This window comes from Ovis canadensis, chromosome 13, assembly GCF_042477335.2.
Source record: "Ovis canadensis isolate MfBH-ARS-UI-01 breed Bighorn chromosome 13, ARS-UI_OviCan_v2, whole genome shotgun sequence".
Lineage (NCBI taxonomy): Eukaryota > Metazoa > Chordata > Mammalia > Artiodactyla > Bovidae > Ovis > Ovis canadensis.
In genome coordinates, this window is record NC_091257.1 from 93,266,701 (window position 1) to 93,280,831 (window position 14,131).

General features: G+C 45.3%; 1 protein-coding gene across 2 annotated transcripts in view; it reads left to right on the top strand.

Moving 5' to 3' along the window:
* Positions 1 to 1,379: 1,379 nt before the first annotated feature.
* The window catches only part of SLC9A8 (solute carrier family 9 member A8), a 71,677-nt gene continuing 58,925 nt past the window's right edge, over positions 1,380 to 14,131 (top strand). For both annotated transcript variants that reach the window (XM_069548808.1, XM_069548809.1), the window contains exons 1-3: positions 1,380 to 1,637; positions 3,528 to 3,706; positions 9,419 to 9,499. In XM_069548808.1, coding sequence (XP_069404909.1) covers positions 1,624 to 1,637; positions 3,528 to 3,706; positions 9,419 to 9,499 — 274 coding nt within the window. In that variant the 5' untranslated portion in view covers positions 1,380 to 1,623. The remainder of the gene's footprint in view (positions 1,638 to 3,527; positions 3,707 to 9,418; positions 9,500 to 14,131) is intronic.

Below are 14,131 nucleotides of genomic sequence, written 5' to 3' on the forward strand. Positions count from 1 at the left end.
GCTGAGTATTCTTTCTTAAAAGGTTTTATTGATTTGGCTGCACCAGGTCTCAGCTGCAGCATGTGGGACGCAGTTCTCTCACCAGGGCTGGAACCCCAGCTGCCCGCAGTGAGAGCGCAGTCTTAGCCACTGGGCCCCCAGGCAAGTCCCAGGGCTGAGGATTCTTGACCAAGGGCCTGGCCAGTGCAGAGGTACAATTGATCCTGGTGTGTTTCAGGTGCCCCCAAGGAAGTCACTGTGACCACAGCGGAAAATGTGAGTAGGAGGGAGGGGACTGACCTCACAAGGCAGAGGGGGCAGGGTTGAGTCCTGGAGCTTCTCCACCTTTTTTTTCCCTCTGACTGAGACTGGAAGCCAGGGTACCTGGCTTAAGCAGGGCAGTGACTGAAGTTTAAAAGGTTCACTGGGGCCTCTGTTGTGTGTGTTTAGTTCCTCCGCTGTGGGAAAAGCTTAAGGAAGAATAGCAGAGTCAGAAAAAGGGTTTAAACAGCTATCACAGCTGCCGAGCTACGATGGTTTCCACCAGGGAGGGAAGTAGCCGCAGAGCTGGCATCAAAGCCAAAGGCCTCACAAGAAGGTACCAGCTCTCCAGGTGGGGGCCTTCCTACCCCTCCAACTTCACTTTGTTCTTTCCTGTTTCCCCAACCCCACAGATCACTGCTAACTGTGGTTTCCCAAGGACAAAAGAACAGAAAAAAACAAAACAAAACCAAGGGGGGCCTTGGAAATAAACTTTATTCTCCTTTCATTCTGCCTGGTGTCTGGAAATTCTTTTATAACCCACACAGACCAGGACACTAACCACGCGCCTGCATGCTCAGTCCTGTCTGACCCTTCGCGACCCTCATGGACTGTAGCTCACCAGCCTCCTCTGTCCATGGGATTCTCCAGGCAAGAATATTGCCCTTTCCTCCTCCAGGTGATATTCCCCACCCAGTGATCAAACCGGTGTCTCTTGTGTCTCCTGCATTGGCAGGCGGATTCTTTATCACTGAGCCACCTGGAACCACGTATAGGCGTCTGATTATTTGTTGAGACAATGAACAAATGAATGGAGGATTCATTCTTAAGATCATCATCCTCTATTTTAAAGACAGGAATACAGTCAGAACTCAATATATGTTTACAGATAGAATACTGCACAATTCTGCAAAACCCAGGTGGCTAGTCCTCTTTTGGGCTGGGGAAAACTGAGACTGGGGGGGTATACCCGTGGGGTCCCTCTGCTAAGCTTACTCTAGAAGCTTCCGTCCCACTTTAACTATGGTCAATTCCTGGACACCGGGAGGAAAGCGCGCGCTTTCAGGATGAGTCACAGTCAACTCAGGAGTTTCCCCAAAACGTCCCAACCCTGTGGAAGGGAACAGCCGGAACTTCGCAGGGCCAGAGGGGCCAAAAGAAGTGCGGCCACACACCCTGAAAGTTCCCCGGGGTCCTCCCACGCGCATCCTCCCACCCTCCGGCCATAGAGACGAAGGGACAGAAATGCCGGCCTCGCGCAGCCGAGACTCCGCCCCGCTGCCGGTCGGCCCGCCCGCGCCTCCAGCGGAAGCCGGAAGCAAAAGCGGGCCCTGCTAGCCCCGCGCTCGGTGGTCTCGGAGGCTCCGCGGGATTGGGGAGAAGATGGCGGAAGAGGAGTGAGTGGGCTTTTTTTCCTGGGCGGCTGAGGCGGCAGGGCTGGGCCCGGTCGGGTGACAGCGAGCCCTTCAGGCCGCCCTCCGGCCCCAGAAGGCGGAGCTCCTCGCGCGGGTTGGCCGGGACTGACCGTGCTGGCGCCTGCGAGCCGGGGGAGGGGCGGGCCTGGGCCGCGCAGCCCCCTTGAGGTTGGACCCTCTGGCTAGGTATCGGCCGTTGGTCGTAGATCTCGGAAGCTGCCTTGCGGAAACCGCAGCCCAGATTTCACTTTCCCATTTTTCGGTCATCTGCTGATTACGCAGCGCTCCGCCGCCTCCAGAAAGTCCTCCCCCCCCTCCCCCTTACGTAGCCAGTCCCCTCCTCCGTTGTAACGATCATGTTTTCTTGTTTCCTTCAATGAAATCCATTTATTCATTAAACTGGTGGCCATCTACTGTCGATCAGGCCCTGGTCACATGGTAGAGAGGGAGACCGACCCGGAGCCCCTCTCAAGGAGCTTTCGTTCTAGTGGAAAGAGAAGACCGTAAATAGACAAGATAATTTCAGTGTTCTGAAGGAAGCGGAATGGTACTGGGGTGGAGGAGGCTTCTCAGGAGCAGGTGACGTGCCGGATGAAGCCTTAGAGGCCAAAAGGAGGAATAGGAGAGGGAAGACAGGTGCAAGAAAGAGCTTAGTGCCTTTTGACACTAAGGACAGAAAAAAAGGAAGGCTGGAGTGTAGAGAGCAAGGGAGCTGGCTGTGTAAGATAAAGGGAGTGAGGTGTCTCCGTCCTTCAGTTGCCTCAGGAAGGACCACTCTTAGTCTTTTCTGCATACCTGCCCGGCACAGTCTGCTGCATGTTATAGAAGCCCGTCTTCGTGGAAGGAGTGTATGAAAATTAACAAGGAACCAAGCCAACAGTTGAAATTGTACTCCCTCGCCTGACAACTTTTCTATATGTCTTTTAGCCTAGGGTCATTTCGTTCAGTTAGCTTACTTACTGAGCATCTTGGCTGTCACAGACACTAAACTGGGCCTCAGCAGCACAAAGGAAAAGAGGTGGTATGGCTCAGTGATTTCAAGTTTGGATTCAAATTTGGCTTGATTCTGCCACTGACTTACTGAGATACTAGCCACATTAAGCCAGCAGGCATAACAAAAGGGTCTCTGAGCCTGTTATTCACAGGTAAAAAAGAGAAAGTAGCAAAGTCCACCTCAGGCTTGTTATGCGTGTTAAATGCAGGTTTGTATGTTACCTGGTCCCCAGAATGAGGCTGTACTCAAAAAACATCAGTTGTTACAATCACAGCTGCAATGGTTATTATGTCATTATCACACTAGTTTACAATCCCAACACAATGTGAGGAGATAGCTGTGAGGAACATAGTGGTGGGGTGGAGTGGGGGTGTTACAGAGGGGATTATTTTGGGGCCATTGAACTGAGGTTGTAAAGTAGGGTAGGGCATTCAGACTTAATCAACAATTGAGTAAAATCTGTGGCTTCTTGCACATTCGATCTAAGGAAAAGAATGTAAACTGGAGAAGTAAAGGTGGTTAGTAAATGATGTTCGAACTTGGAATGTGATGAGACTCCAGTTTGCCTCCCTTTGTGCTGTGCTCAGTCCTTAAATCCCCATTAAGGCAGCATTTGGCTCTACACTGGCCCTGACTCCCCCTTGTCCCTGACCTCTGAGTGGTTGTGTTCAGTGCACCTGAGGCCACCCGTACCCTCGTGCAGCAGCAGGCAGGAATCTTCCTAACCAGTTTCTCTCCAAGGCTTGCCTCTTGGTTGCAAGCCTTGTGAATGCCATAGAGCTCCAGGCCAAAGTTCTCTTTCTGGTTTGTGTATGTGTTGATAACTCAGGGCCCTCTTTCCTTTGTCTAATTCAGCTGCTTTTTATGTTCTCCAACAGGTTCCCCAACACGACTCATGAAGGTTTCAATGTCACCCTGCACACCACCCTGGTGGTCACTACGAAACTGGTGCTCCCGACCCCTGCCAAGCCCATCCTCCCGGTGCAGACAGGGGAGCAAGCTCAGCAGGAAGAGCAGTCGAGCGGCATGACCATTTTCTTCAGCCTCCTCGTCCTAGGTGAATGCAGGTCTTCGGGGAATGTTCTCGGAAACACCATCCCCTGGCATTTTGAGCGTCTGTGTGTGCTATCTGTATGGTCAAACCCGGGTCAGCTACTGTTGACTTTGTCAAGTCTGCCTCTCATTTGACTTTCAGTTCATACACGGAGGGTCACTGATCAGTTCATGATGCTATAACTGTTTCGTCTCATAGTCCTCTTTCTTTATAAAATCATTGAGCTTAGTCATTCTGAAGAACGTCTTTATCATAGATGTCCTTTGAAACAAAGACAGAATTCTTGATCTGGAAAGAACCTTGAACATCTTCTAGTTCAGTGTATTTCAGATTCTGCTCATGAGTCTCTGTGTGTGACGGTGTGTCTGGGGGTCGGGGGTCACACGGCAAAGCATCTGACTTTCTGACCAGAGCTGCGTTTTGTCTCTTGTGTCCATTCAGCTTCCATGTAAACGTTCACTTAGTTAAGAGTTTTGCTGTGAGTGGAAGACCAGACCCCCTCGTGTTCGCACACTATTTTCTTTAACCTCTGTTGTTCCCGATAACTGTGGTCATGGCTTTTGCCATGTCTGTGTACCGCCTGTGCCGCTGTTTGCTGCTACTGCTAAGTCGCTACAGTCGTGTCCGACTGTGCGACCCCGGAGATGTCAGCCCACCAGACTCCCCTGCCCCTGGGATTCTCCAGGCAAGAACACTGGAGTGGGTTGCCATTTCCTTCTCCAATACAGGAAAGTGGAAAGTGAAAAGTGAAAGTGAAATCGCTCTGTCGTGTCCGACTCTTTGCAACCCCATGGACTGTAGTCCACCAGGCTCCTCCGTACATGGGATTTTCCAGGCAAGAGTACTGGAGTGGGGTGCCATTGCCTTCTCTGTGCCGCTGTTTACTCACGTGATATTTTTCTTTAAAGAGATTCACTCTCTCAAACTTAAGATCTCATTTTATTCAACCTCCTTATTTCACAGGTGAAGAAATTTAGGCCCATAGAGTTTAAATTAATTGACAGATCTGTTTTAGGGGAGACTAGAGGCTAATTTTCAGGTTGCCAGACATCGGTCAGGAAGTTTAGATAAAAGGCAATTTGTTAGCTGCCTTGCAGACACTATGGACAGTAGACAAGTGTCTTAGACCAGAAAACCCAGTTAAAACTGCACAACCACTTTGGATCAGCTAAGAAAGAAATAACTTCGAGTAGGATTCTCCAAACTTGTTTGTAAAGTGAAGTTGGCACGTTTACATTTTATGCTCCTCTTTAATTATATTGAGTCATATTTCTAGTTAGATCTTTTCAGAAGAATGGAAGGTACAAAAAATATAAGAGTGCAGAGTATTTCTCTGATGGCAATTAGGATTGTTTTTGGTTTATTTTTTCGCAGAAAAGTGTAACTTCTTTCACATTTATATTTAGACTGTTAAGTAATTTTACTACATAATTTTATTTAATTTAAAATCTCAGAACTCATCCTTGTCTTTTATAGGTTTTTAAAAACTCTTCTTTTTTGCCATGCAGTGTGGTTTGTGGGATCTTAATTCCTGACCAAGGATCAAACCCAAGCCCTTGGCATCACTGCAGAGTCTTCTCCACTGGATTGCCAGGGAATTCCCATATAGTTTTAAAAAAGCTTTTTCCCAAAAAAGTACACAAACCACAAGTGCACGGTGTCCGTTTAGATTGGATATGCCCAAGTAATTTTTTACTCTGTTAAGGTGATTCTGCTTCTCAGGGATTACTTCAACGATCAAGGACTCTTGTTTTCTTTTTTCCCCCTTTTGTTATAGTACTTGAATACTAAGAAGAAAAGCAGTTGTTTTCTTGACCAAGAAGTCTTTAGTACCGAATCCTTAATCCTGAGGGAGTATTGTTAGTCTGTTTACACTGTTGTCAGCATGATATGTTAGGGGATATAAAAGGCAAGCCTTGGGAAAAAAAGTTTCGTTTTGTGATCACCTTTTTCACTGGAGAGTGAGAAATAAGACGTTCAAAGTAACTTTCAGGGTGTGGAGCAGCTCGGATTAGCTTGTGCCAGCGATCACAAAGCAGGTTTTTATGATGTGCTTTTTAATCCAGATAAAATGCTGCCCAGTGTTTGTACATCTTTGAGGCCAAAAAGGGCTGAGCTGTATTTAGCAGTGCTGCGTATTTCTCTTGCATTGTCTTCTCTACAAACCCATCGTAAGCCTCTGACATTGGTCAGGTGGTTTCTGTTTCCCCTAATCAGTTGACGATTTGGTATCTTCACTTTGCACGGGTAGATTAGCATGTGTTAGCGGAATGGAATGCTTTCTATGTAAATTTGAAGGGAGGTTTTCTCTCTCTTGTATATCAGCAAATTATTACGTATCTTGTATATTTATTCCTGATTATATGTCCACACAATGTAAATCTGATAAGGAAAAAAAATGTCTATTAATAGATAACTAGCCAGATCACTTAATGCATAGACTAGTGAATTGAGGGAAACAGTCCGTCTGTTATTCTAGACTTCAGGAGTTCCTAACCTGGAACAGATTTACCGCTTTTGTTTACTATTGTAGTCAAATCAAATGAGATTGTGACTTGTGTGTGCAAAGGATGCCAAAATTCTAATTTTGACTTCAAGAAGTTTGAGGTCAGTTGACCTACACTTTTCCTTTGCTGATCTTTGACTCCACAGTGACAGTGGTGAGTCACTGTTACTGATGTACACTAGAGTTAACTATTAGCATCATTCGACACATTTTATGGGCCGTAAAATTTAATGGAGTTGTTAAAATTGACATGTCTTATGTTTCAATGTATTTTCCATAATTAAAACTTCAGGCATGGAAAATTGGAAATACGGGAATTTGTGGTGCTCATACCATCCATATCACCCAGAAGGTTTTGTCCCTCCTTGCTCTGTATTTTCTCAAGTGTTCTTGAAAATGTGTGCTCGGATGTGTATGTATACATATGTACATTCATAAGCACACAGGCAGCGATAGGCACATACTGTCCGGAGTTTGTTTTAACGTAAGAGGGGTCCTGTAGCTCGGCTTTTCTTCTCACAGAATGGCTTGGAGATCTTTCCATGTTAGTGCTTTTTGCATGTAACTTTCCTTGTTTGTTTTTTTTTTTAAGACAAAAATCTGTGTGTGTGTAGTAAAATAGACGTCCAGTTTACCATTTCGAAGTATATGATTTAGTGGCATTCATTACATTCACAGTAATGTAATCTGAATCTGGGCAGCCATCACCATGATCTAGTTCTGGAACATTTTCGGCACCCCTGAAGGAAACCCAGTTCCTGTTAAAAGCAGCCACTCCCCATTCTGTCTCCCCGCAGTCTCTGGTAAACACTGTTCTGCTGTCTCTAGGAATTTGCCTGCTGAGGGTATTTCATACAAATGGGACCATACGGTGTGGGCCTTTTATGTCTGGCTTCTTTCATGTAACGCAATGTCTTCAGGGTTCATCCGTGTTGTGGCGTGTGTCAGAATCCCCTTCCTTTCTTTGACTGAATAATCGTCCTCGTGTTTATCCATTCATCAGCTGATGGGCATTTGGATTGTTTCCACCTTTTGGCTATTGTGAATAGTGCTGCTATGAACACTTTTGTTCAAGTTCTTATGTGGGCATATTAAAACCCATTTCTCTTGGATATATGTACTTAGGAATGGGATTGCTGGGTTGAGTGGTTACTCTGAGGAGCTTTCTCAGAAACTGCTGAACTTTCCCGCCGTAGCTGCGGGCTCTGGTTGCTCTCTATCCTTGTTACCATCCTAAAGGCTGTGGAGTTGTGTCTCATTGTGGTTTTGATTTGCGTTTTTCTAATGATTAACGAAGATGAGTACCTTTTCATGTGCTTATTGACCATTTGCATATCTTCTTTAGAGAAATGTCTAAAATATCTTTTGCCCATTTAAAAAAAGTGTGTTGTCTTTTTGTTCTTCTTTATATACTGTGGACACTAGACCCTTATCAGACATATGACCAACAAATATTTTCTGTCATTCTGTGGGTTGTCTTTGCAGATCTCCTTTTTATCTCTGAAGACCATTCTGCGGCATTGCTCGTCCTTACATGCAGCTCTCTCTGCTGATAGACAGCTTTTCTTTTGCTCTTGTTTTGGGGTGGGGGTGCTGCACCAGGTCTTAGTTGCTGCATGCTGCAGGACCTCCGTTCCCCGACCAGGGATGGAGCCCAGCCCCCTGCATTGCATGTGCAGAGTCTCCATCATTGGACCACCAAGGGAGTCCCTCTTTTCCTCTGTAGCTTCAGATAGTTATCTGATTTACGAGCAGAAGCTTTTAAATTTTGTCATCCAGATTGGTGCAAAGAAAGAGCAGCAACTGATTCAGCTCCTTAGATCTATATATTTCTGTCTACTTATGTGCTCGTGTGTCTACATTTTTATACAGTAGGCATTCTCACTGGTTCCATGTTGAGCTTATGCATTGGAACTTCTTTCTTGCTCTTAGTATTTAATGGAGGACTTTTCTAACTAGGCTAAATATTTATAATGAAATCACACCACAGATTGATAGTTTAAAGCACAGAATGAAAGGAGGACACAATTTCCATATTTACAGCTGTTTCCTTTCTCTGGCCACCTGGTGCTTTCTGGTGGGACTAAAGATAACCTAATTTGTCAGCGTGGGCTCTGAGGGTGGCCCGTTCACAGTCATGCAGATTGTTTGAACATTTCCTTTTACAAAAGCAACTCATTTATTTTTAATACTATAATACTCTGATGAGATGGCATACCACCCAGGTGCCTAGTAAAAGAAAATGCACAGTAATACTTGGGCCTTGAAATTACATTCAGGAGTTATTTATGTGAAAGTGTGCTTTTTTTGGTCTGAAAAACCTATTCCTTTCTAACAATTTTACATCTTTTTGGATCTTTTCTTTCATGACAACACCCCTGTGAGGAAAGTCAGACATTATTCTCATTTTCCTGGTTGAGGATGAAGGCCTCCAGTAGTGGGTGGTGGGTGCCAAGGATTAAGGGGACAGGGTTGGACTTGAGCTTGGGCCAGTGGCACCCAGCGGTGGTGTGACCTCGCTCAGCCTCAGCTTTCTTATCTTTAATCAAAGGAGGCAGAGGTGATGCCAGCTCATTCAGAGAGGGTGTTGATGGTCAGCTGAGAGAGCACTTGGGAAGTGCTCAGGGCCTCCCCTGGCTCATGGGGAGCCCTCAACCGGTGGAAGTCCCAGTACCCAGCTGGGAAGCAGGCACCCCATCTCTAGGTCTCTATGTTCTTATCACCAGATTAGGATTAACTTTGTCCTGTTTGTAAAACACCCTGACTTCCTTCTGTGTTGAAAGAGAACACATCACAAGGCTGCAAAATACTTGCTGTCAACATATATTCTGTTGTAGCTGTCTTTGCATAAAACTGATTGAGTTCATTGACTTCTTCCTCACTGTTGAGGATCATTTCTCGGAATAAGGGAAATTTGAATAATTTTAAATGGTTGTATGAGATTTAATCACTCAGAAGAAAGATAGGTGTCTGTTGCTCTTTCAACAACTGGAAAGCAGCAGCTAGTTCAAGCGTGTAAAGAAATGATGTAAAATGTAGTGAAGTACCTCCAGATTCAGAAATAAGAAGTTGAAAAGACAGCTGAAGTTTACTGTGTCACTGCCAGTTGTCCGTTTCCCTGGCGGCCTCCCAGAAATAACTGCTGCCTTGGGCTTGGTGTTTCCATTCAAAGTTGGGTTGTTTTAACAGTGTCTTATTTTTTCCCACAGCTATCTGCATCATATTGGTGCATTTACTGATCCGATACAGATTACATTTCTTGCCAGAGAGTGTTGCTGTGGTCTCATTAGGTAAGTGCTTAATGGCGATCCTATACTTAAAGCAGTAACAGTACCATTTTTTGAGTGCCTCCCAAGTGCTCCTAAGCACACAAGATGTGGTTTACACCTGAGCTCATTTCATCTTCTCTGCCAACTGCCGTGAGGGTGTTATGATTCTGTTTTACACGTGAGTATACCGGGGGCTCAGAGAGTAGTGATGACTTCCTAAAAGTCACATGGAAGCCCCACTATATGCTCAAGAGCCCTTTCTACTTCTGAAACCAGGGCACATCCAAGGTTCTCATCAGTTTATTATGTTGTGGTTACTTTATTTCTAGTTTCCAGTAGCCTGCTGCTGATATCTGTGTCTTATCACCACTGCTTTATAAGTTAGTTTTATGTATATATTTCTACATGACAGGCTTCCCAGTTGGCACAGTGATAAAGAATCTGCCTGCCAGTGCAGCAGACACCAGAGACATGGGTTCAATCCCTGGATTGGGAAGATCCCCTGGAGTAGGAAATAGCAACCCACTCTAGTATTCTTGCCTGGGAAATTCCATGGACAGAGGAGCCTGGCGGGTTACAGGCCGTGGGGTCCCAAAGAGGTGGACACGACTGAGCATCTGAATACACATGCACACACAGTTGTATGCGCTTTATAAGCTTTCTTTGCCTTGTAGATCTGCTTTAGTATATTCAGAAATTCTTTCCCGATGCAGCATTGGTTTAGGTTAGGTTTGGAAATAAACATTCACACTGTTCACTCTAAGGCCTACTGCTAGGCTGTGCTGTCACTCCACTGAGGCGAGTAAGCGACACGTAATTCATAGAATCACTGAATTTTACAGCCAGAAGAGATCCTCACTTTAAGGTTTAACGTTAGTCGCATCTAAAGTCGTCAGAGGGCATTCCCTTCTACCTCACTTACATTTCCCTCTTTTGTTTCCTGTGGCAACTTGTTGAAAGGTAATTAGCCTCAATTTAGAGTGTGTGAATCAGTGTAATAACAGTTGAGCTCACATGTGAGTTCATTGAAGTGTTTAAGAAGGAAGAAGGAAGAAGGAGCGGCCTCACTCTTCAGTAAGTGTTAAAGTCAAGATGTGGGTGGGGAGGCTTCAGTTCAGTTCAGTTCAGTCGCTCAGTTGTGTCCCACTCTTTGCGACCCCATGAATCGCAGCACGCCAGGCCTCCCTGTCCATCACCATCTCCCGGAGTTCACTCAAACTCACGTCCATCGAGTCGGTGATGCCATCCAGCCATCTCATCCTCTGTCGTCCCCTTCTCCTCCTGCCCCCAATCCCTCCCAGCATCAGAGTCTTTTCCAATGAGTCAACTCTTCGCGTGAGATGGCCAAAGTACTGGAGTTTCAGCTTTAGCATCATTCCTTCCAAAGAACACCCAGGGCTGATCTCCTTTAGAATGGACTGGTTGGATCTCAGGCTTACAGGATAGTAAATAGGGTTTCACTAAGGTTAGCTAAAGGTTAGTAGTCAGCTTACTACGTTGTCGTTACTTTCACTAATTTCCACTTGCCTACTGATGATATTTAATACTGCCTTATCACCTTTAGTCCTCTGTAAGTTAATTTTCCTTGCCTTAGATCTGGTTTAGAATCCACCTGCAATGTGGGAGACCTGGGTTCAATCCCTGGGTTGGGAAGATCCCTGGAGGAGGGCATGGTGACCCACTCCAGTATTCTTACCTGGAGAATCCCCATGGACAGAGGAGCCTGGCAGGCTACAGCCCATGGGGTTGCAAAGAGTTGGACAGGACTGAGCGACTAAGCATAGCACAGCACAGGTTAACTTTAGAAATGAATGATCAAGGACTCCCTGATGGTCCAGTGGTTAAAGATTTTGCCTTCCAGTAAAGGGATGCGAGTTTGTTCCCTGGTCAGGGAGCTGAGGAGCCCACATGCCTTGAGGCCAAAAAACCAAAACAAAACAGAAGCAATATTGTAACAAATTCAGTAAAGACTTTAAAAATGGCCCACATCACGAATATCTCTAAATAAACTGAATGACCAGACTCTGTCCATTCTTCCCCTGCCAGCAGTCCCACAACTCTGGTTCAGCCCTTCCGTTGTCTTCCCTGGACTTCATGGTACCTTCAGTGCCAGGTTCTGGGCTGTGAGCTTTCACAGTGTCATCTCATTTAAGCCCCATAGCCCCAGGTGATGTCATATTTTAAGGAAGAGGTACCACTAGAAAGTTTTGATCTTCAGTAAAGAGTTAGAAACAGGTTTTACTCAGAGAGTTCCTGTTCTGTATTGAACAGGCTCTTCATATGCACATCCTGGCAGATTCTAACTTAGCTAACAAGAGCCTTCGAGCTCTAAGAAGAGGAAGATCATTCATTAACATTCCTTTCCTGATATTGGGCATGTTGAAAATAACCTATTTAGCTAATACCTGTTATTCTTGGGCATCCAGTAAAGACTTAAAAAACCACTCAAGGAAGTTACAGTTTTGTGGTCAGTTTACATAGTTTCTTACGAATAAGAACCATAGTTGCCGTGTATCTGGCATGGTGCACGTGGCAATTAAAGTGGTGGTTCGTATGATTTGGTTTGGGATGTCAGGGTCCTGACTTTTGAATGTTTGAGTGACCGGGGATTGTTGAGCACCAGCACTTGTAAGAGGACTTCGAGAGGTGGTGTTAGGGGCCTGCCGAGAGCCACCCCCCTGCCCTGGAAACAGAGTCCTCGTTTTGAACCTAGTGTCTTGCCACAGTACACTTAAGGAAGGTAGGCCCCTCCGAGTCAAGATTGGGCTTTGCCATCATGAAAATTGTGTTATCTTCTACCAGTGATTGTCTGAGAGGGGTGGAGGCAGTGGACAGTGTGAGACCCAGTTCTGGCCAGTGAGATCGAAGGGAAATAGGCCGGGGTGATGAGTTTTGGAAAACTTTTTTCTCTCTGGTAAAAAGAAATTTCTCCTTCCTTCGATACTGCTGTATGAAGATATGATGTCTGGAGCACTGGCAGCCATCTTGCAGTCATCGTGGCTCAAAGACAAAGCCAGAATGCTAGGGCTTGCCAAGGGGACAGATGGAAAACCTGGATTCTCAACTGCACTGTTGTTCTGTTGAATTGATAGCCCTGAAACCACCTATCTCAGAGCTGCCTGTTATATGAGATAATAAACATCTGTTGTTTAAGCCATTTTTAGTCAGGTGTTCTTTTACTTGCAGAGGAAAACATCTTAACTGATACAGGACTCTTTCCATTCTGTGGACAATATCAATTCAAAAAGGGTCAAAGAACACAAATTGGTGGGGGTGTGGTTGCACACCCATTGGCTCAGGGCACGAGCAGAGCTACAGGCAGTGCCAGCGTCAGACTCCACTGGATCAAGTCTCCTGGACTTTCTCCGTTTCTCAACAGTGCTTCCCTTGTTTAGGCTTCCCCGTCAGGCTCTCTCCACGTGGTGAGCCTCTCCAGCTTCAGGCTCACTCTCCTTGCAGTGGCAGTCACAGTGGGCGAGGTGCCCTGCTCTCCTCCCAGGTCCCACCAGAAGCTGTAAGAGGAGCTCACCAGATGGCCACCCAGAACCGGCCATGGAGTGGAGTGATGGTGGGGGCCAGCCAAGGCTGTTCGGCGGCGGAGTTTACGTCTCCACTGATGCTGCACAGATAACTGTAGCTAGAAGAGCCAGGTCTCAGGTGGAAAGCCCATCTTTCTTACTTTCAGTACTGGTGTTCTAACTCAGGTGATTGGGATGCTCAAAGCGCTTCTGGGGATCCTGCTGGGGTCCAGAAAGTAGTTTTTGTTATATTAGAGGACATTTGGATAGAATTTAGAGATGCTGACAGAGCTTTCAAAATAGTCCTGTAATTCATAAAGCTATGTAGATGAGAGGAAAATTTTTTTCTACTGGAGCAAAGTGTAACAAAAGAATTTCCAATTTTTGTGCCAAAACAGCTGCCAAAGAAAATGAGGTTTTCATTCTCTCAGGGGTACGTTTTCCTAGCCTACTTCTTCTAACCAGAAGTTACTTTTTAGTCCATAGTCATTTAGAGATATTGTTGACCTTTTGTGTTAAGCATTCAGAGCTCCTAAGAAACTGTTGGTATGGACAAGTACTGTCCAGAGACCTCTGGTGGTCCAGTGGCTAAGACTCTGGGCTCCCAATGCAAGGGGCCTGGATCCAGTCCCTGGTCAGGGCACTGGATCCCACATGCCGCAACTAAGACCTGGTGCAGGCAAAGAAATAGATTTTAAAATATTAAAGAAGAAAAAAAAGAGAAAAGGACTATCTATATTCTAAACAGCACATTTCTACTCTTCTATTTTGTTATATTTTCAAGTGAATCCTGAGACTTTCATTCTTTATAAAAACATAATATCAGCATAAAGTTCTGAAGATATTTCCTTGACCCTTGTTCACAGCTTTCAGATACTTTCTATATTGAGGGGATTCTGTAGTTTGGGCCTTTTTAAGTAAATTTTTTGGGGCACATTTAAATAGCTATACCAAAAAAGAAAAATCCTTTTTTTTTTTTTTTTTTTGACAACCAGCTCCTCTTATCATGCCTCTTTCTCTCCAAACTATGGTTGGAAGTACACATATCCAGCAGATGACTTGACTTGGTTTGAGTTGATACCATTTTTTGTGTTCCTTACTTTTTCCTGTTCTTTCCACGTATTAGTAAAGTTCA